Here is a 23,356-nt window from a genome sequence, read left to right on the forward strand (position 1 = left end):
TACCTACTCACCTCACAGTGGTTTTCAGATTTAGAGCGGACAGATACGGTTTTCCTACACTCCGTATCTCTGGTGTTACATTTCATTACGATTTACCGATGTTCTACTGGACGACAGCACATAGTACGAACCAAATCGGTGTTTTGGTTGATACTCTATCGACACACAATGTCTGCTGCCGATCAGAGTGTCTGCCATTTGGTGGTAAGGGGTGTAAGTGACAAAAACCTGGTCCCGAGTTATTCAATTTGTTTTGTTTGTTTTGACAGAAATATTTTAAAGAAAAAACCGGAACAAGATTTTTTGCTTATTGTCTTCAGTAAGAGTCACACAACTATTGCAAAAAGTTTTTAAATTCGCTTCCTTTTATGAAAATAAATACTTTATTTTGAAAAACGCAGAACCTGCTTAATTGCACGCGGTTATCGGCAGTTATCGGTAACTGCCAATGAAAAAAAGCGCAAGTATTTACCAGTTTTTTAATAACATTTTACAGAGACACTATCCTGTGATTGAATTATTTTTAATTCCTCTTTGAATTCAATAGCGCATAAAGCTACGTTCAAATACATAAGCATCTGTTGAAGACACCTTGCCTTTTCTGCTGCCACGTTGTTTTTACATTCTTGTGACGGTAAAACAAAGTTCTTTATTACATCAATGGTAACTCCTTCCTTCAAAACCTTAAAGGTGTGTCTTCAAGCTCGTTAAACATTGTTCTCGAATTGATGACACCAGGTGCAGTTTTTAAACTTGGGCCTAACTACATATGGAAATATTTACCATCGTTGATTTACTGCGTGTATCGGCAGCTTTTCCATAATCAGAAGAAGTCCTCAGGCTGGAGAATAGTAACTGCAAATCGACTGTTAGGTGTCGCGTTCTCCAAGTTCATTAGGTAGGGGAGACCGGGGACAAAAGTAACAGGGTATGAAAGTAACATCCCTCCCCTACCTTCGCATGTAGTTCCGAAAATCACGTGAGTCAAACAATGTATTCCCTTCATGTTTCCCAGCTGCCTACCAATTGTTGGCCAGTATTGGAGAGTCTCTGTTGAGTGCGGCGCAGTAAAACCTTTTTTCAGTGTCTCATCGAAGTTTTCTCAATTTCCTTAGTTTTGTGATAACGGTAGCATCACGCTGTAAACGTAAGTCTACTGTAATAATTTAACTGTGTGAAACTTTCCGTTTTATGCCACCATTATCAACTTTTTCATTGCTTGTATAGATTGTGTCTAAAATATCAATTAAACGGAAAAGCGTGGTCGGTGACAAAAGAAACGTTACTGCTGGGGACGAAAGTAACAGAGTTTCTTCCGTCCCCGTTACTGAAAAAGTATTATTAGCTGCAGGTTCCCGGTTTTTTTTCCGTTAGCGAACAGTAGATTAGGTATGATACTGTTCGGAGTTGCAGTGTCTTGCTGAACAAACTCGTTATTACTGAACAGACTTGTTATTTACTTAGTTATTTCGTTGCAAGGAATTATGCCACGAACACGGGTTACGACTACTTCAAGAGGACTAACTTCTACTACTGTATATCAAACCGCGGCAGATGATGTTGCAAATTATAAGTTTAGAACAGCAGCAAAGAAACACAATGTATGCCATGTGACATTGCATTGGTACCGGTACATTAAAAAGAAAGAGAAACGTATGACTGATAGCAGCACACCAATGCCTCGTGTTGGATGTAGAAGTGCAAAACGAATGTTCTCTGATGAAGACGAAAACATTACAACTGAATATGTGATTAAAGCGTCGGAGATATTTTACGGACTTTGCCGTAAGGATATCCGTAAGTAAGCTCACGAACTGGCAACGACAAACAATATACCAGTTCCATCAACTTGGGTGGACAATCAAACTGCTGGTCCAGACTGGTTTTCAGCATTCATGAAGAGGAATCCCCAGTTGTTTATTCGGTCGCCTCAACCCACAAGTCTTGCTCGAGCAACGAGCTTTAACCCAACAAATGTGAATGCCTTTTTCAACAACCTGGTCAGCGTTATGGAGAGATATAGGTTACAGCCCATGGACATCTGGAATATGGACGAGACAGGTGCCACCACTGTTCAGAAACCAAACAGGATTGCTGCTAAACGGGGAATAAAGCAGGTAGGAGCTATGACGTCGGCTGAAAGAGGCACTCTTGTCACTGTTGCTATTGCCATCAACGCTCAGGGAAACAGTACACCACCTCTCTTTGTATTACCTCGCTTGAGGGATCGTGACCATTTTATTCGAGACGGTCCTATTGGTTGCACTGGAGCAGGAAATGCGAGTGGCTGGATACAAGAGGAAGAATTTTTGTTATTCTTGCACCACTTCGTTAAATTTGCTAAACCAACTCCTGAGCACAAATGTTTACAGCTTCTCGACAATCACGAATCTCATATGTCCATCAGAAGCCTGAACTATTGCAAAAGCAAGGGGTTTGTTTTGCTGTCATTCCCACCGCACTGTACACTCAGGATGCATCCTCTAGACCGTTCTGCTTATGGTCCATTTAAAAAGATGGTGAATGCTTTTGCTGACAACTGGATCAAGGATCATCCGGGAAAGACCATGTTAATTTATGACAGCCCTTCAATGGTAAGGGAAGCACTTCCACTTGCTGTAACTCCCAAAAACATTGCAACAGGATTTCACTGTACAGGCATAGTACCATTTAATAGGAGTGCGTTCAGTGACATCGATTTTGCACCATCTTCTGTCACTGATCGCCCAGCACAAGCTTCCAATTATGGAAAGCAAACTATGTCCTTAGCAGAATCATTAGCGATTTCTAGTGAACCATCTGAAGCCGGGAGGACATCTAATCCTGATCCAGTGGTAATATGCGAGAAAACACTTTGAAATGTCACAGCCTGTGATGCAGGACCTAGTGGTTTACGATCATATTCTTCAGTTCGCGCAGCTTTTTCACCCGAAAGTGTTCGTCCGTTACCAATAGTAGGCCCAAGGCAAGAAATAAGAAAAGGAAGAAAAAGGAGAAAGTCTACAATTGTGACCGACACTCCAGAGAAACTGGCTATAGAAGAAGAGCTAAAGGCCCGTCCACAGGAGAAAAAAGTGGAAAAGAAACTAAATTTAAAAAGCAGCGGGCTAAGAGTGCGAAAGCAGAAAAAAGCTGAAGAATCATCATCGGGAGACAACGACAGCTACTGCCTTGTATGCGTCGATCCTTTCTGCCACAGTCGTTCCAAAGAGAAGTGGGTTCAGTGTTGGGAATTTAAGGGTTGGTTTCATGTTGCTTGTACCAAAGGGGGGGGGGGGGATATTTACGTGTGCCACAATTGTGAATCTGAATAGGACTAAGAAATGCATTACTTTTCTCTTTTTTTGACTCACTGAACATTTACTCATAAATCCTGAATTCTTTCGGTGCTATTAATTGCTATTTCAGTTAATATAATAATTGGAAGCGAATTAATTAATGTTTTGTAATGGTAATGTCTTGTGACAGCCAGAGCGACAGCACCAGCAGCAGCGAGTACTGTTTGTATAAAGCGTTTATTTTGCATTTTGTTTACGACCTTCCACTAAGGAAGGGATTCTATTTGTGTTTATCTGCTCTGCATAGTAACTAACAGTTCTTGATAAAACTTTACGTAGTTTTCGTGTTAGATTTCTTAGTATTTTCTTGATCGTTTAGAACAGAAGGCGCCCTAAAACCGTCTTTTGTTTGTTTCGCGGCCGTTAGACACTAGTCACTTGAATCAGCAGTTGTCTTGTGACAGCCAGAGCGAGAGCACCAGCAGCAGCGAGTACTGTTTGTACAAAGCGTTTTTGTACTTATTTGCTGCGCTTAGCTTTTAAATAGTTTTTCTGGGAAAACCTAGCGTAGTTTTCGCGTCTCGTATTTCAGTGAGTGTTTCTTGATTATCAGAGTAGCTCATCAGAAGATTATCTTGGGAATTTGTCACCGTATAGAGTAGGGTAAACATAGTCATGTGTAGGGACTGTGGTTGTTGTGAGCGGACGCAAGGAGAATTGGCCACTCTTCGGGGGCAGGTGGAGGCTTTGTCTGTTAGGCTCATCGAGCTCGAGGCGCAGGCGTCGGCTCGTAGTGGCGTTGGGGCAACTGTGGTGAGACCTATGCCTACTTCGGTGGCCTTGGAATCACATGGAACCCCTGATGTCGCTGCGTCTTCCGGCAGTGAGCATCTTACCGGTCAGCCATCACTCCAGGGTGAATGGCGGACAGTGGTGGGCTCGCGCGTGCCTGGCCGAAAGGCGAAGGTGGGATCTGGCCGCGTGGCAGCTGCCTTACCCCTTTCCAACAGGTACGGGGTGCTTCCTAGTGGTGATGACATCGTTTCCGAGCCACCACAGGGTGCCTCGCCTGTTGGGCCAGTGGCCGATTCTCCGGCAAGGTCCCGACAGTCACAGAGGGCGGGCCTATTAGTTATAGGGAGCTCCAACGTTAGGCGGGTTATGGAGCCCCTCAGGAAAATAGCGGGTAGGTCGGGGAAGAATGCCAGTGTGCACTCGGTGTGCTTGCCGGGGGGTCTCGTCCGTAATGTGGAGGAGGCCCTTCCGGCAGCTATTGAACGCACTGGGTGTGACCGGCTGCAGATAGTAGCACATGTCGGAACGAATGACGCCTGCCGCTTGGGTTCTGAGGCCATCCTTGGTTCCTTCCGGCGGCTGGCTGATTTGGTGAAGACAACCAGCATCGCACGCGGAGTGCAAGCTGAGCTTAATATCTGCAGCATAGTGCCCAGAGTCGATCGCGGTCCTCTGGTTTGGAGCCGTGTGGAGGGTCTAAACCAGAGGCTCAGACGACTCTGCGACTATAATGGTTGCAAATTCATCGACCTCCGTTATTGGGTGGAGAACTGTAGGGCCCCCCTAGACAGGTCAGGCGTGCACTACACACCGGAAGCAGCTACTAGGGTAGCAGAGTACGTGTGGCGTGCACACGGGGGTTTTTTAGGTTAGAGGGACCCCCCCTTGGGCGAAACGATAAAATACCTGACGGCTTACCAGAGAGGACATTATCATCGTTTATAAAGAATGTCCGTCCTCGGAGACCAAAAACAGGAAAAGTTAACGTAATATTGGTAAACTGCAGGAGTATCCAGGGCAAGGTTCCTGAATTAGTATCTCTTATTGAAGGAAATAGTGCGCATATAGTATTAGGAACGGAAAGTTGGTTAAAACCGGAAGTGAACAGTAACGAAATCCTAGACACAGAATGGAATATATACCGCAAGGATAGGATAAACGCCAATGGTGGAGGAGTATTTATAGCAGTAAAGAATTCAATAATATCCAGTGAAGTTATTAGCGAATGCGAATGTGAAATAATCTGGGTTAAGTTAAGTATCAAAGGTGGGTCAGATATGGTAGTCGGATGCTTCTATAGACCACCTGCATCAGCAACCGTAGTAGTTGAGCGCCTCAGAGAGAACCTGCAGAACGTCGTGAAGAAGTTTCGTGATCATACTATTGTAATAGGGGGAGACTTCAATCTACCAGGTATAGAATGGGATAGTCACACAATCAGAACTGGAGCCAGGGACAGAGACTCTTGTGACATTATCCTGACTGCCTTGTCCGAGAATTACTTCGAGCAGATAGTTAGAGAACCAACTCGTGAAGCTAACGTTTTAGACCTCATAGCAACAAATAGACCGGAACTTTTCGACTCCGTGAATGTAGAAGAGGGTATCAGTGATCATAAGTCAGTGGTTGCATCAATGACTACAAGTGTAATAAGAAATGCCAAGAAAGGAAGGAAAATATATTTGCTTAACAAGAGTGATAGGGCACAAATCGCAGAATATCTGAGTGACCACCATCAAACGTTCATTTCTGAGGAAGAGGATGTGGAACATAAATGGAATAAATTCAGAAACATCGTCCAGTACGCCTTAGATAAGTTCGTACCGACTAAGGTCCAAAGCGAGGGGAAAGATCCACCGTGGTATAACAATCATGTACGAAAGGTACTACGGAAACAAAGAAAGCTTCATCATAGGTTTAAGAGTAGTCGAATCATAGCTGATAAGGAAAAGCTGAACGAAGCGAAAAAGAGCGTAAAGAGAGCAATGAGAGAAGCATTCAACGAATTCGAACATAAAACATTGGCAAACAATCTAAACAAGAACCCTAAAAAGTTTTGGTCATATGTAAAATCGGTAAGCGGATCTAAATCCCCTATTCAGTCACTCGTTGACCACGATGGCACCGAAACAGAGGACGACCGAAGAAAGGCAGAAATACTGAATTCAGTGTTCCGAAACTGTTTCACTGCGGAAAATCGTAACACGGTCCCTGATTTCAGCCGTCGCACGGACGCCAAAATGGAAAATATTGAAATAAACGATATCGGAATTGAAAAACAACTGCTATCACTTAGTAGCGGAAAAGCATCCGGACCAGACGAGATACCCTTAAGATTCTACAGTGATTATGCTAAAGAACTTGCCCCCTTTCTATCAGCAATTTATCGTAGATCGCTGGAAGAACGTAAAGTACCTAGCGACTGGAAGAAAGCGCAGGTCGTTCCCATTTTCAAGAAAGGTCATAAATCAGATGCGAATAATTATAGGCCTATTTCGCTTACGTCAATCTGTTGTAGAATAATGGAACATGTTTTGTGTTCTCGTATTATGACGTTCTTAGATAATACAAATCTCCTTCATCATAACCAACATGGATTCCGCAAACAGAGATCATGTGAAACTCAGCTCGCCCTATTTGCCCAAGAAATTCACAGTGCCGTAGACACTGGCGAGCAGATTGATGCCGTATTCCTGGACTTCAGGAAGGCATTTGATACGGTTCCGCACTTACGTTTAGTGAAAAAAATACGAGCTTACGGAATATCGGACCAGGTTTGTGACTGGATTCAGGATTTCCTAGAAGAAAGAACACAACATGTCATTCTTAACGGTTCAAAATCTGCAGATGTAGAGGTAATTTCGGGAGTACCGCAGGGAAGCGTGATAGGACCTTTATTGTTTACAATATACATAAATGACTTAGTTGACAACATCGGTAGCTCCGTGAGGCTATTTGCAGATGACACGGTTGTCTACAAGAAAGTAGCAACATCAGAAGACTCGTACGTACTCCAGGAGGACCTGCAGAGGATTAATGCATGGTGCGACATCTGGCAGCTTTCCCTAAACGTAGATAAATGTAATATAATGCGCATACATAGGGGCAGAAATCCATTCCAGTACGATTATGCCATAGGTGGTAAATCATTGGAAGCGGTAACGACCGTAAAATACTTAGGAGTTACTATCCGGAGCGATCTGAAGTGGAATGATCACATAAAACAAATAGTGGGAAAAGCAGGCGCCAGGTTGAGATTCATAGGAAGAATTCTAAGAAAATGTGACTCATCGACGAAAGAAGTAGCTTACAAAACGCTTGTTCGTCCGATTCTTGAGTATTGCTCATCAGTATGGGACCCTTACCAGGTTGGATTAATAGAAGAGATAGACATGATCCAGCGAAAAGCAGCGCGATTCGTCATAGGGACATTTAGTCAGCGCGAGAGCGTTACGGAGATGCTGAACAAGCTCCAGTGGCGGACACTTCAAGAAAGGCGTTACGCAATACGGAGAGGTTTATTATCGAAATTACGAGAGAGCACATTCCGGGAAGAGATGGGCAACATATTACTACCGCCCACATATATCTCGCGTAATGATCACAACGAAAAGATCCGAGAAATTAGAGCAAATACGGAGACTTACAAGCAGTCGTTCTTTCCACGCACAATTCGTGAATGGAACAGGGAAGGGGGGATCAGATAGTGGTACAATAAGTACCCTCCGCCACACACCGTAAGGTGGCTCGCGGAGTATAGATGTAGATGTAGATGTAGATGTAGATGTACTTTACGTTACTGTATGAGTCCTTTAGGTAGTAAAATGTGGCTTAACTTATTATGTAACTTTCGTAACCTACCTGTGTTACTATTGTCCCAAGTAACGAGGACAAAAGTAACAGGTACACTGATGCTTTAAAATTAGTTTTACAAATACCAAATATATGTAATTTTGTGGAAACTAAATTCATTTCTTTTAGGAGAGCTTCAGAGAACATACACATTAGTTCCTTTTGCTTCAAAAGTTTATAGGGAGATAATAAAAAAATGCAATATGCAAAATGTTGCTTTTGTCCCCTGTCTCCCCTACTTACATTCTTCCTGCTTCTTACATCTTTCAGTCTGGCCAAAACCTCTGTCAAATGACGCAAACGAATGGCAAGAGATCAACAATTTATGATTTATTTCATCAGATCTGTCTCCGACCCAACTTTCGTTTCCTGCAACGATAAGGTCTGCTGAGTGCTTTATGAAGGCACGAAGCAATTTCACTGCCGCTTGTTCACGTCAAGTTTCTCTTCACTTCTAAGATACTTGCTTTCATCATGAATTCATTCTCCCTTCTTTCTTCCTCTTCTCGTGTCACTGCGCACAATGGAGTGTGGCTGCACTGTATCGTGGCAGACAAAGGTCGCACTGGTCCCTCTTGAGCTTCACCAGAGGGCGCCACATACCACTCATACCATCTTTCGGGTCTTATATGCTCTACTGGCGCTCAGCCAGCTTTTCATGTTGGCAACGGAACTTATCTTTGATTTTCGGGTCTAACTAAAAAACATTTTTGGCATTTAGCCCATTACTGATTTCCACCGAACAATTGTAATAAGGTTGGACTGAAGTCGTAGTGCCACAGGAGGGCATAGGTCCATCACACCAAATAAAAGTAGTTTTAATTCTACGCCGGCAACGGTGGTCTAGTGGTTCTAGGTGCGCAGTCCGGAACCGCGGGACTGCTACGGTTGCAGGTTCGAATCCTGCCTCGGGCATGGATGTGTGTGATGTCCTTAGGTTAGTTAGGTTTAAGTAGTTCCAAGTTCTAGGGGACTGATGACCACAGAAGTTAAGTCCCATAGTGCTCAGAGCCATTTGAACCATTTTAATTGTACAGATTTTGTTAAAAATAACTACAGGCCATAAAGTGACTGAAAATATGTACCATTTGTAGGATTCAACAAAGTCATTGATCGGAATTTTTTTCTTATTTTATGACCGATTACAATCTATGAAACCTTCATCATATGAGACTGTCATCCTAAAATATTAAATAAAACATAATAAATCGAGCCCAACTACGTATCGTGAGGTCGGCCGATTGAAAACTTGCTGCTTCCTGTGAGACACCCTGTAGTGAGTCGCATGATATGGTAAAGTTATAGGTGCCCCATTAACAGCTGAGATTGCTCCGCATGTTCCACAGCAGCTATTCTGGAAAACAAACACGCACAGGGCGTACTCCCACACGTCCGTGTACACAGACGAACTTTGGTGTTGCAGCCGTCAGCCTGATAGCATCGGGGCTGTGCGGTGTCGCCGTGCTTTGGGCCCAGACGGAGCTGCAGATCCTGATGCTGCCGATGGCGTACGTCGTGCTCTCCGGAACGTGCGTGTCCGTCGTCAATATCGTCGTCGTCGATGCTGTCCCCACGTACCTCAGGTGAGACGCTCCACGTGTCCGTGCGCTGTTCACCTTCCTTCCATTCTGACGTAGAAGGAACAGTGCATATTTATTGAAGGCAAATTTGCGTTGACATTTTTTGTTGTGTAGTACGTCAGAACAAACAATATGACTTGGAAAAATTAGTGGAATCACGCACAGTTTCATCGAACACATGGATGTGAAGCGGCCTTTTGCATGACCAACAAAACTGCAATGCTGGCCACTTTCTGACTACCTAGTGTGTTGCTGTCGATTCTGATGAGAACCATCCAATCACTGAACTGCTCACAGTAACTCACTCTCTGTCCTACCGCCCTATTCATAACGAATCGTACTCCCATTATACCATTTTCAGCTGCTGAGATATTACCCTATACTCGTCTGACCACAACTCCTTGTCTTCTTTCCATTTCACTTGACTGACCCCTACTATATCTAGATTGAGCCTTCGCATTTCCCTTTTCAGATTCTCTAGCTTCCCTGCTGCGTTCAAACTTCAGATTCTCTGGTTTCCCTACTCCGTTCAAAATTCTGACTCGTGGAACGTTAGCCTTTCGTTGTTTATTCAATGTTTTCTTCTTGGTCACCTCCCCTTTGGCAGTCCCATCCCGAAGATCCGAATGGGGGCTTGCCTGGAATCTTTTGCCAATGAAGAGATCATCATGACTCTTTTTAAAAAATGCTCAAATGTGTGTGAAATCTTATGGGACTTAACTGCTAAGGTCATCAGTCCCTGACGAGCGGTCTAGGCGCTGCAGTCATGGACAGTGCGGCTGGTCCCGGCGGAGGTTCGAGTCCTCCCTCGGGCATGGGTGTGTGTGTTTGTCCTTAGGATAATTTAGGCTAAGTAGTGTGTAAGCTTAGGGACTGATGACCTTAGCAGTTGAGTCCCATAAGATTTCACACACATTTGAACATTTTTTTTTTCATCAGTCCCTAAGCTTCCACACTACTTAATCTAAATTATCCTAAGAACAAAGACACACACCCATGCCCGAGGGAGGACTAGAACCTCTGCCGGGACCAGTCGCACGGTCCATGACTGCAGCGCCCAAGACCGCTCGGCTAATCCCGCGCGGTCCATTCTTTTCGATTACCGGCCACATGTCCTGTGGATGCTCACAAAATGTCTTTAATGCTCTGGTTTCCACTACCTTCTGCACCCCCATACCATTGACCACTGCTGATAATTCCGCCTTTTAGGGGCAGTTTCCTACCCCTGCCTCCTTACAAGCCCTAATTTCTCATATCTTATGTTTGTGGTCCTTAAGAGTAATTTACGTTGGCGCTAGTACAGTCGTTCTGCAGTCAGCCGCAAATGCCGCTAGTCTAAACTTCCTTTACAGTATTTCGCGAAAAGAAAGTGGACTTCCCTCCAGTGATTCCCACTTGAGTTCACGGAGCGTTTCCGGAATACTAGCATGTTGATCGAACTTACCGCTGACGGATCTAGCAGTCCGCCTCTGAATCGTTTCTATATCTCTCTTTAATCCGATCTGGTGGGGATCCCGAACACTCGACAGTACTCAATAATAGGTCGCTCTGGTTTTCGGTGCAGATGTCCCACAACGAGGAGTTACACCTTTCTAGAGCTTTTCCAATAAACCGAAGTCGATCAGTCTTCTTCCCTGCTACCGTCCTTACGTGCTTGTTCCATTTCACATCGCTCTGCAACGTTACGCCTAGTTATTTAATCGACCTGATCTGACAGTGTTCTCTATCCGGATGAATCATTTTATTCTTAAGAACTGCTATAAAAGCAGAACCTCACTGTTAAGTGCATTACTAACATTTACAAAATTAGTAAGGATGTTTTGTGTTGCACTGATATGCCAAAAAAAAAAAAAAAATGGTTCAAATGGCTCTGAGCACTATGGGACTTAACTGCTGAGGTCATCAGTCCCCTAGAACTTAGAACTACTTAAACCTAACTAACCTAAGGACATCACACACATCCTTTCCCGAGGCAGGATTCGAACCTGCGACCGTAGCGGTCGCGCGGCTCCAGACTGTAGCGCCTAGAACCGCTCGGCCACTCCAGCCGGCTATGCCAAAACATTTGACCATTGCCCACCACGAGGTGGGACGTTGTCTGGTGGCGTTATGGGAACATGACGCGGTAAGGAAAATGTATAAGTGGACCAATGACGAATGGGGAATTATTCTAGCGACGACACGGGCCGCAAATGGGGAACTCTGTTGACATGATCGACTTTGACAAAAGTGATACCATTACTAAACAGAGCCCGTGAACAAGTATCTCGAAAACGCCGTAGCTGGTCGTATGTTCACGTGCTTATGTTGTCAGCATCTACGGAAACAGGTAGAAGGACAGCGATACTACCATTAGGCGCAAAATGGTCGGAAGTCCACGACTCTTCACAGAACGTGGGCTTCGGAGGCTTGTCTGCTCTGTAAAACAGGACAGGTGGCGATCTGTGGCATCTCTTCCGAAAGAGCACAGTGCTGGTGCGCGCACAAGTGTTTCGGAGCAGGCCGTTGATCGCACATTGTTGAACACGGAGCTCCACATCAGACCACCACTACGTCTTCACATATGGACCCATCGACAGCATTAACCACCATTGCGGTGTCCACTGGAACGTCGAGACTGGACCATGGATCAATGGAAACGTGTCACCTCGTCAGACGAATCACGTTTTTGCTACACCAGGTCAATGATTGTCTCCGCAGACGTCATCATCCACGCAAATGAGGCTCTAAACGTGCACAGCTGATGGGAGCCGTATTATCCTATGGGAGACACTCTCCTGCGTTTGCATGGGAGCTGTGGTAGTAATCAAAACACGCCAACACCTGCGAACCACCTGCGTTCCTTCCGCGACGTCCAAGTCATCTTTCAGCGGTATAATTGTCCTTGTCTCGGAACCAAAAGCGTGTTACAGAGGTCTGAGGAACATGAGAATGAACTTACTTGATATCTTGCCCTCAAATGATGTGAATCCTATGGAATCCATATGCGTCGCCAACGGGTGTCAACGCACAAATCAACAAGCCGTTGTTTATGGAAATTACATGACTTACACGTAGAAGTCCGGTGCCACACATTCCACACCTACCAGCAAACTGTCGGATCAGTGATACGTAGAATCGGTGATGTATTACGTTCCAGAGGCAACCCAAAACGCTATTAGGCAAGTGGTCATACTGAGCGAGGTAGCGCAGCTGTTGGCACACTGGACGATGGCTCAGACCGGCGTCTGCCGGTCCTGATTTAGACTTTCCGTGATTTTCCTAAATCACCTCAAGGCAATGCCGGGATGGTTCCTTTGAAAGGGCACGGGTGGTTTCCTTCCCCGTCCTTCCCTAATCCGAGCTTGTGCTTCGTCTCTGATGACCTCGTGGCCGACGGGACGTTAAATCACTACTGGCCATTAAAATTGCTACGCCACGAAGATGGCACGCTACAGACGCGAAATTTAACCGACAGGGAGAAGATGCTGTGATATGCATACGATTAGTTTTTCAGAGCATTCACACAAGGTTGGCGCCGGTGGCGACACCAACAACGTGCTGACATAAGGAAAGTTTCCAACCGATTTCTCATACACAAACAGCAGTTGTCCGGCGTTGCCTGGTGAAACGTTATCGTGATGCCTCGTATAAGGAGGAGAAATGCGTACCATCACGTTTCCGACTGATAAAGATCGGATTGTAGCCTTCCGCGACTGCGGTTTATCGTATCGCGACATTGCTGCTCGCGTTGGTCGAGATCCAATGACTGTTAGCAGAATATGGAATCGGTGGGTTCAGGAGGGTAATACGCAACGCCGTGCTGGATCCCAACGGCCTCGTATCACTAGCAGTCGAGATGACAGGCATCTTATCCGCATGGCTGTAACGGATCGTGCAGCCACGTCTCGATCCCTGAGTCAACAGATGGGGACGTTTGCAAGTCAACAACCAACTGCACGAACAGTTCGACGCCGTTTGCAGCAGCATGGACTATCAGCTCGGAGACCATGGCTGCGGTTACCCTTGACGCTGCATCACAGACAGGAGCGCCTGCGATGGTGTACTCAACGACGAACCTGGGTGCACGAATGGCGAAACGTCCTTTTTTCGGATGAATCCAGATTCTGTTTTGAACATCACGATGGTCGCATCCTTGTTTGGCGACATCGCGGTGAACGCACATTGGAAGCCTGTATTCGTCATCGCCATACTTTTGTATCACGCGACGTGATGGTATGGGATGCCATTGGTTACACGTCTTGGTCACCTCTTGTTCGCATTGACGGCACTTTGAACAGTGGACGTTACATTTCAGATGTGTTAGGACCCGTGGCTCTACCCTGCATTCGATCCCTGCGAAATCCTACATTTCAGCAGTATAATGCACGACCGCATGTTGCAGGTCCTGTACGGGCCTTTGTGGATATAGAAAATGTTCGACTGCTGCCCTGGCCACCACATTCTCCAGATCTCTCGCCAATTGAAAACATCTGATCAATGGTGGCCGAGCAACTGGCTCATCACGATACACCAGTCAATATTCTTGATGAACTGTGGTATCGTGTTGAAGCTGCATGGGCAGGTGTACCTGTACACGCCATCCAAGCTCTGTTTGACTCAATGCTCGGGCATATGAAGGCCGTTATTACGGCCAGAGGTAGTTGTCCTGGGTACTGATTTGTCAGGATCTATGCACCGAAATTGCGTGACAATGTAATCACATGTCAGTTCTAGTATAATATATTTGTCCAATAAATACGCGTTTATCATCTGCATTTCTTCTTGGTGTAGCAATTTTAATGGCCAGTAGTGCAGTTTAGTTTTAATAAGTCTTTGAAATAGGAGTAGCAGCACAGTACTCGCAGTTCTTCAGAGGGACCTACACTGACTTCACTGCCTGACCTTCTTGCAGAGCCATGGCGGTGTGCCTGTCGCTGTGTTTCGGCCGCCTGGGCACCTTCGTCACGTCCCTCATGCTGGGCGCCCTCATAGACTCCAGCTGCGTCGTCGCCGTCTCCATCCTGGGAGGATACGTTGTGTGTGAGTAAAACTAAACCCCGTCTGGGCAGCTGCAATGGCGCTTTAACAGCCAGTCTGTGTGAATCCTGAACGAAGCGCTACTGACCACAGAGCACTCTGGTTCACACTGAAATTGCATGAACTAGGGAGAGGGGTTAGGGACGCCTAGATATTGTCGGCAATATTGTCATAAAACATTGTTTACACTAACTGAACACCCAGTGTAATACACCACACACTTCTCAGGTAGCACCAGTTTATAACTTACCAGTAGTCATTGTAAATCAACGGTATACATTACACTGGCGTGACAAAGAGTCCCGAGATAGAGGTGTCCACATAAAGAGATGGTGGAGGTATCGCGTACAACGAGGTTTAAAAAGGCAGAGCATTGGTGAAACTGTCATTTACACTCAGGTTATACATGTAAAAAGGTTTCAGACGTGATTATGCGCTCAAGACGGTAATTAACAGACTCTGAACACGAAATCATAGTTGGAGCTAGACGCACGGGACACTGCATTTCGGAATTCAATTGGGGAATTCAGTATTCCGACATCCACAGTGTCAAATTGTGTGACGAGAACAGCACAATTCAGGCATAGGTTCTCATCACTATAGCCTTCACTAAGACCGAGAGCCGGTTGGCCGTGCGGTCTAACGCACGGCTTTCTGGGCGGGAAGGAGCGCCTGGCCCCGGCACGAATCCGCCCGGCAGATTTGTTTCGACGTCCAGTGAGCCGGCCAGTCTGTGGATGGTTTTTAGGCGGTTTTCCGTATGCCTCGGCGAATGCGGGCTGGTTCCCCTTATTCCGCCTCAGCTACACTATGTCGGCGATTGCCGCTCAATCAAGTTCTCCACGTACGCTTACACCACCATTACTCTAGCACGCAAACATAGGGGTTACACTCGTCTGGTGTGAGACGTTCCCTGGGGGGTCCACCGGGAGCCGAACCGCACAATAACCCTGCCTTCGCTGTGGGGCGGCGGAGGGGTGGAGTGGACTGCGGTAGTCGTCGTGGGGTTGTGGACCACTGCGGCTGAGGCGGGGACGGAGCCTCTCCGTCGTTTCTAGGCCCCCGGTTAACATAACATAACATAAGACCGAGAGCAGCGGCATCAGCATAGAGTTGTCTGTGCGAACAGATAAGCAACACTGCCTGAAATAACCGCAGAAATCAATGTGGTACACAGCCGTGCGCTGCCCGTCTTCGTACCGTTTATTGTTTAACATCTTGTCCTTGAGGTAATTTCTTATTCGGTTCACTGACGTCACTAAGTTGCTGGCTTAACTGCCCGTGAGTGGCAGCAGCAGCAGCGCTTATCGATAAGTGCACTGTTGTACCATCTCTGGAGCGACAGATAGTATTGACTGGCCGTCGTGTGTCTGGAGTTCAGTGGGGAGCTCAGTACGGACGCAGCTGCAGTGAAGTCGGGGACGGAGCGCCAGTGGGGTGCGGACAGCCAGTACCCGCCGACCGCTGGCGACACACGTGCACTGTCCGACGGAAGGAGACTGCAGCGGGAACGACAATTGGTTGGTAGTTCGGTCGGCCGTCTCATCAGGGGACGTGTATTTGGGCTTTTGACCGTTTCTGGGCCTCGTCAGTTGGTCATCTTGCCGGACGTGGGTCGGTTCCTTCCTTGTGCAGAGATGTCAGGTGGCCAATGGGCAAGTGTTACTTCTGCACAGTTGGGTCCGAGCCCGTGTGCCCGGGTCGCCGTGTCTCCAAGTTCCGAGCGGACATGGAGTTGAGTCGGGTTGGAGCTGCAGTCAGCTTCGGACAGCCAAGACTCACCCGACCCTTGCCGACACACGTAACTTGAGTGGGAACGACCTGGGTCGGTCGTTCATCCGTCGTGTCATCGGTGGACGTGTATGTGGTCGCCGACCGCTTGTGGAAACTCTCTGTGTGTCGAACTGGTTCGTCCTTCTGGTTCCACAGTGATTGCTCTTACGATTGTTCGAGTTCTTGTGCAAGTGTGTTTACGTGGAACCGTGTGTAGCTTCTGTGATTTCCACTGAGAAGATAAATGCTGTCTGCGTACTGGAGTGGGCAGTTGGTCGGTTGGAAGAGAGGGATTCGTTTAGGTTGTTGGTTGGTTCTTCAGCCATCCGTAGGCCGTGCTGCAACCCGATCGTTTAGTGTTACGCTTGGCTGTCTGTCTCACCTAAACAGTGGTTAGAGTTTCCTCCCCAGGCCGACCCTTGGAACACTTCTGAGCACCAATGTTTGTTGTTTGTGATGGTCATTTCATTTGGTCGCAGGTACTGTGCCAGGCCTTCAGCCGTGTATTAATATTTTTATTTATTTATTTATTTATTGTTCCGTGGGACCAAATTAAGGAGAAGTCTCCACGGTCATGGAACGAGTCAATACATTAAATTATAACACGATAGTAGAAACAGATAAAATGAAATATAAAAAACATATTCAGGCGATAAGTCGTAAGTTTAAATAAAGAAACTCAACAATGTAACACTGGAATTTGCTTAATTTTTTAGCTGTTCCAGGAGTTCCAATGAGTACCCGTTTATCATCTGCATTTCTTCTTGGTGTAGCAATTTTAATGGCCAGTAGTGTATTAGTCATCAGTCTTCTGACTGGTTTGATGAGTCTCGACACAAACTACTCTCCTGTCCCAGCCTTTTGTAAATATTACTTATACCAAAAAGTAACCAGCTAACCCTTCTCTGCGGTGACACATTGAAGGTAGACGAGCACACTTCGGATACAGTAATTAAAACTTCCGAGCTAAGAGGCCGTGGTCCAGTAATAGAAATACTTCTCCCTGACGTTTCGTTGCCAGCTGCGGGCAACATCATCTGAGGTGAGTCTACGACTGGCTGCTAGGCCTTTTTTTTTTTTACTTTATTGTTATTTTAAAGCCTGTGCAATAGGCAGGCTGTCAGCAGCACACTACGCTGCTCTTCAGCCATAGAATAAACAAGCAGCAAAAACAGGAGAAGACACAGAAGTTACAGAACGGTGGGCAATAAAACAGGAGACACATAGATACAAACACGGAGCCGTTCACACTCGTCGATAATCCACACTGCTAACTGATGAGACGACGCACAAACACTGAAGATGACAATGGCACTGGTGAACGAGGGAGTGTGACGATGAACACTGAACACTAAACACGACGGCACACACGAAACACTGATGGCGGTGATCTCCGGCGCGCGAATGTCCACGTAGTGTGTGCGAGTCCGGGGACCTGCCAAGGGGGGGAAACTGGGGTGAGGTGGGGGAGAGGGGAGAAAAAGGATGCCAATGGTGGAGGAGACGGGGGCAGGAGGAGAGGGACAGCGGAGGGGAGGCCCGGGGGAGGAGGGGGAGAAAAGGGGGAGGGAGGGAAAAAAGGAGAGAAGGGAGGGAGGGTGCCCAGAGGAGCAAGCACAGGAGGAGGGCGGGACGATCAAAGTTGGTAGGAGGGGTAGATGGAGGGGAGGAGGGCATCATCAGGGAGGGGTAGCTGGCGGAAGCCACCTTGGGAGAGGGTAAGGAGGGTGGAGAGATGAAGACCGGGCGGGACGTGGGAATACAGGCGCGGCAGCGGGCGGGGATGGGAGAGGATCGAGGATACGAGCGGGTGAGGAGGATCAAGTTTACGGGAGATGTACAGGATCCGTATCCTTTCAAGGAAAAGTAGGAGGTGGGGGAAGGGGATGAGATCATACAGGATCCGCGTGGGGGAGGGGAGACGGATGTGATAGGCGAGGCGGAGAGCATGGCGTTCAAGGATTTGGAGGGATTTATAAAAGGTAGGAGGAGCGGGGATCCATGCTGGATGGGCATAACAAAGGATAGGGCGGATGAGGGATTTATAGGTGTGGAGGATGGTGGAGGGGTCCAGACCCCACGTACGGCCGGAAAGGAGCTTGAGGAGATGGAGGCGGGAACGTGCCTTGGCTTGGATTATCTGGAGATGGGAAGTCCAGGAGAGGCGACGGTCGAGGGTGACGCCAAGGTACTTAAGGGTGGGAGTGAGGGCAATGGGATGGCCATAGACGGTGAGATAGAAATCAAGGAGGCGGAAGGAAGGGGTGGTTTGGCCTACAATGATCGCCTGGGTTTTGGAAGGATTGACCTTGAGCAACCACTGGTTGCACCACGCGGTGAACCGGTCAAGATGGGATTGGAGAAGGCGTTGGGAGCGTTGCAGGGTGGGGGCAAGGGCAAGGAAGGCGGTGTCATCGGCAAACTGGAGAAGGTGGACGGGGGGTGACGGCGGTGGCATGTCCGCCGTGTACAACAGGTACAGAAGGGGGGAGAGGACGGAGCCTTGGGCACACCGGCGGAGGGGAAAAAGGTGTAGGAATCGGTGTTATGGATGGTGACATAGGAAGGACAGCGGGAGAGAAAGGAACCGATCAGACGGACGTAGTTAATGGGAAGGGCGAAGGTTTGGAGCTTGAAAAGGAGACCGGAATGCCATACGCGGTCATAAGCGCGTTCGAGGTCAAGAGAGAGGAAGATTGCGGAGCGACGGGAATTGAGCTGTTCGGAAAGGAGATGAGTGAGGTGAAGGAGAAGATCGTCGGAAGAGAAGGATGGCCGAAAGCCTGCCAGGCCGTGGAGGTCCTGTTTATATAGAGCGCGTAGAGGGCGCCACCACTCGTCACGTGTTGTCAACAGTGAAACTATCTCTGGCTGGCGTCATTACTCTCGATCGAAGGTAATCGATTGTCACATCTTTGGTACAGAGTCGATCGCCATATCTTATCTAGCTTCAAGCCTTCTTCTTTCCTGTTAAAATTATTGTGGTGTTTAAAAATCTCTATAGCCTCTCTATACATACGGGTATAATAATGCGATGTCTTAGCTAGCACGCTCGTCTCACTAAATTTTATGTCATGGTCATCCGGTTCAAAAACATGTTCCGCTACAGCCGATTTGTCCGTGTGTCCCAGTGGACAGTTCCTTTTCTGTTCAGTTAGGCGAGTATTGATACTTCTTTTTGTGGTTCCAATGTAAACCTTCCCACAACTACACGGAAGTTTTAATTACTGAATACGCCGGCCGTGAAAGCCTACACGCTATGATTACACTTCGGATAGTTTCGTGATGCACTCAGAAATAGGTCACGCAGGATATGATGCCTGTTCCCAAGTGAGGCAAAGGTGAAGAAGAGATATCCTAGCCTAAGAAGCCCCACGATTTTTTTTTTCTTTGAACAGGCAGTTCCCTCGACGACATTTATAGATGCGCCGAATCTGTCAGTAGATTTCGGGCCAGTGATGTTAAACTTCTCATTTTTGCGTCCGGCCTTTCCGCAGTTAGAGCAGTATACTATCCGCAGGATTTGAATTTTTTGAGCAGTCCCTCTGCCTTACGTACGTTCTAGTATTGTTAACTGTGTTCGAAGAATAAAATACATTACTGTGCTTCGGTGCTGTTTCTTTCGGATTTTCCTTTTTCCGAAGAGTTCTTCAATTAACTGAGTCCGGCACAGGTGATCCCACAGCCGCCTCAGTTTTCAGCTTTAACATTACAGCCGATAGGTACTGATGGCTCGCGCAGGTCTTCCGGTCGCATCAATGTATCACTTGCCAATAGTCCTTATAAGTGATCTCTGTACATTGTGGTAAGCTCACATTATGCAGTAAACTTTAGTTCCAAAGTAACAGTTATCCAGTGCTTGCCATACGGAGCCCTGTAGACGTAACCTGCCAGTATCGGCATGCGGGTCCGATGTCACTTACAGGTCACGTGGACCGATTAAAAGACACTGACATAGAATCTGATGTGTGTACGCAGCCTGAAGGGACGAATGAAAATATGTACCAAGGCTGGGATTCGAAACTGGGTCTCCTGCTCACTACGCAGATTCTCTAAGCACTACGCCACTCTGGCACAGTGGCTGTGCACAGCCGCATGGACTACACTTCCCTAGCGCTCCTCTCTCCTCCATACACATTCTCATTGACGCTTCAGTTCACTTGGTGTTCCCTCCAAATTCGAAACGCATTGCAGGGGATCTCCAAGTGTACCGGAATAGCACCGCACTGTTGAACAGGTTTGAATCGTGGCTTGATACAAATTTTCATTCATTGCTTCAGTCTGCGTACATACATCATAGATGTCTCCTGAACAATACAGTTTCATTTACACTGAAGCACCAAATAAACTGGTCCAAGCATGTCTATTCAAATACGGAAATATGTAAACAGGTAGAATACGCCTATATAAGACAACAAGTGTCTTGTGCAGTTGTTAGTTCTGTTACTGCTGCTACAATGGCAGGTTATCAAGATTTAAGTGAGTCTGAACGTGGTGTTATAGTCGGCGCACCAGTGATGGGGCACAGAATCTCCGATGTAGCGATGAATTGGAGATTTTCCTGTACGACCATTTCACGAGTGTACATGAACTTCAGAAATCCAGTAAAACATCAGATCTCCGACATCGCTGCGGGTGGAAAAAGATCCTGCAAGAACGACTGAAGAGAATCGTTCAATGTGACTGAAGTGCAACCCTTCCCCAAATTGCTGCACATTTCAATGCTGGGCCGTCAACAAGTGTCAGCGTGCGAAACGTTCAATGAAACATCATCGGTATGGGCTTTCGGACACGAAGGGCCACTCGTGTACCCTTGATGACTGCACAGCACAAAGCTTTATGCCTGGCCTGGGCCCATCAACACCGACATTGGACTGTTGGTGACTGGAAACATGTTGCCTGGTAGACGAGTCTCATTTCAAATTGTATCGAGGAGATGGACGTGCACACATATGGGGGCAACCTCATGAATCCATGGACCCTGCATGGCAGCAGGGGACTGTTCAAGCTAGTGGAGGCTCTGTAATGGTCTGGGTCGTGTGCATTTAGAGTCATATGGAACCCCCGAAACATCTAGATACGACTCTGACAGAAGATATGTAGCTAAACATCCTGTCTGATCACCTGAATCCATTCATATCCATTGTGCATTTCGACGGACTTGGCCAATTACAGCAGGACAATACGACACCCCGCACATCCAGAATTACTACAGAGTGGCTCCAGGAACACTCTCCTCAGTTTAAAAACTTCCGCTGGCTACCGAACTCCCCAGACGTGAACATTATTGAGCATATCTGGGATGCCTTGCAACGTGCTGTTCAGAAGAGATCTTCACCCCCTCATACTCTTACGGATTTATGGACAGATCTGCAGGATCTGCACTACTTCAGGCATTAGTCGAGTTCATGCCACGTCATGCTGCTGCACTTCTATGTGTTTGCCTGGAGTCCTACACGATATTAAGCACGTGTACCAGTTTCTTTGACTGTTCAGTGTAATTCAAGGCTCGCGGCTTGGTCTATAGTTATGTGCTTGGATTATTGTTATGGGAGATTAGGGTACTTCGTTGTTGAGGTTGAGTTGGACTGCCACTGGCATGTCTGAAGTTGAAATTGTAAAATTTAGAAATCCAATATGTCAACTAAATACTATCAATAAAACGGCTGAATGGGTTATCCAATAGCAGCATATTAACTATCTCACCGCACCGCTCTTGGCGCGAAGTATATTTTTGCTGGTCATATCCAGACACTAATTCGAGACCTTTTCATTTTCTTTCGCAGTGTGTGGCTTCTTGTCGCTGCTGCTGCCATCTGAAGAAAAGATGAAGAAACTTCGCCAATGACGACCACTGGACCTCCATCTGGAACAATACGATTAAGAACACCTTGTCTGTATCCGAAGTCTTTGTTATGTGCGCCTTCTCGCCAGATCCAAAACTTAACTGCTGTAGCTATGGAATAAAACATTCCAACGAAAGTGTTCGTCTCATTTTTTGTGTGCCACTAGAGAAGCTTTCATTTCCTTACACCGACGGACTATACAACAGAAGAGACAACTGTTTATTTACCTGGTCATTGGGTATATACAGTCTTCATTATCGCCTCGAAAAGATACAAGTTGGAACCATGTAATATGGTAATGGTTTTAGTACTTCTCTGGGTGTTCAGCCCTTAATGGAACACATTTTTTGCAACGAGGGATAACCTGGCTTCCCCTGGCTGAGGTGTTCGCTCCAGAAGTCTTCATTTTGGCTTTTGAGGAAACTTTTCACCACGAAAGTTGTAATTCTGAAAATGCCTGCCGCGTTTCCGTTTATTCTTTCGAGAAAAGACGGTACTTGGGACTGCTGGACGATGCTTCTTGACTAGGAATTTCTTTTTGTAACTGCCTGGAATTTGGCTTGGAGTTTAATGCTACACCTCGATCAGCCTCACTGAGCCGGTTTACCCGTTCTAGAGAAAGGTTTAAAATTGTCACTGACGCGCAAGCGTTTTCTGGTTGTTGATTTTAAAAGTGCTGTAGAACACGCTGTTTTTAAACTCCTCCTGATGCTACCGTCGAGATTAGGGAAGAAGCATGTTGTTTATTGACTGGGTTACGTTCGCCCAAGAGTAATATTGGGTTTATGGATAAGTTTGTAGCGTGTTTCCTTAAGCACAACAGTACAGAAAACAGAGACTTTGTTCATCAACAATATAGTCTCCTTCACTATTTACAACAGTCTACCAACACTGAGGTAACTTTTCGATTTCGCGACTGTAAAAATCAGGTGGTTTTGATGCAAAGTTTAGGGCGCATCTTAATCCAGAAAGGAACTTCCTTGAAAGTTGTTCGACAGAGAGCGGAAAAGGTGAAAATCTGAGCGCGCAATATCACGTGAATAAGATGGGTGCGGAATGACATCCCAACCCAATTCCGGTATAGTGTTTCTTGCAGTCTAGCAGAATGCTGGGAGGCATTATCGTAGAGTAGCATCACTTCACGCAGTCTTCCTGGTCGTTGTCCTTGGACTGCATCTGTAAGACGTCTCAGTTGTTGACAGTAAATGGCTCA

General features: G+C 46.6%; 1 protein-coding gene across 1 annotated transcript in view; it reads left to right on the top strand.

Annotated features, from left to right (window-relative positions):
• LOC124552482 (synaptic vesicle glycoprotein 2A-like) overlaps positions 1–22,279 on the top strand; it is an 85,425-nt gene extending 63,146 nt beyond the window's left edge. Inside the window, exons 10-12 of the mRNA XM_047126763.1 lie at positions 9,349–9,508; positions 14,400–14,527; positions 22,084–22,279. Coding sequence (XP_046982719.1) covers positions 9,349–9,508; positions 14,400–14,527; positions 22,084–22,145 — 350 coding nt within the window. The 3' untranslated portion in view covers positions 22,146–22,279. The remainder of the gene's footprint in view (positions 1–9,348; positions 9,509–14,399; positions 14,528–22,083) is intronic.
• Positions 22,280–23,356: the final 1,077 nt, after the last annotated feature.

Source organism: Schistocerca americana, chromosome 10 (assembly GCF_021461395.2).
Source record: "Schistocerca americana isolate TAMUIC-IGC-003095 chromosome 10, iqSchAmer2.1, whole genome shotgun sequence".
NCBI lineage: Eukaryota > Metazoa > Arthropoda > Insecta > Orthoptera > Acrididae > Schistocerca > Schistocerca americana.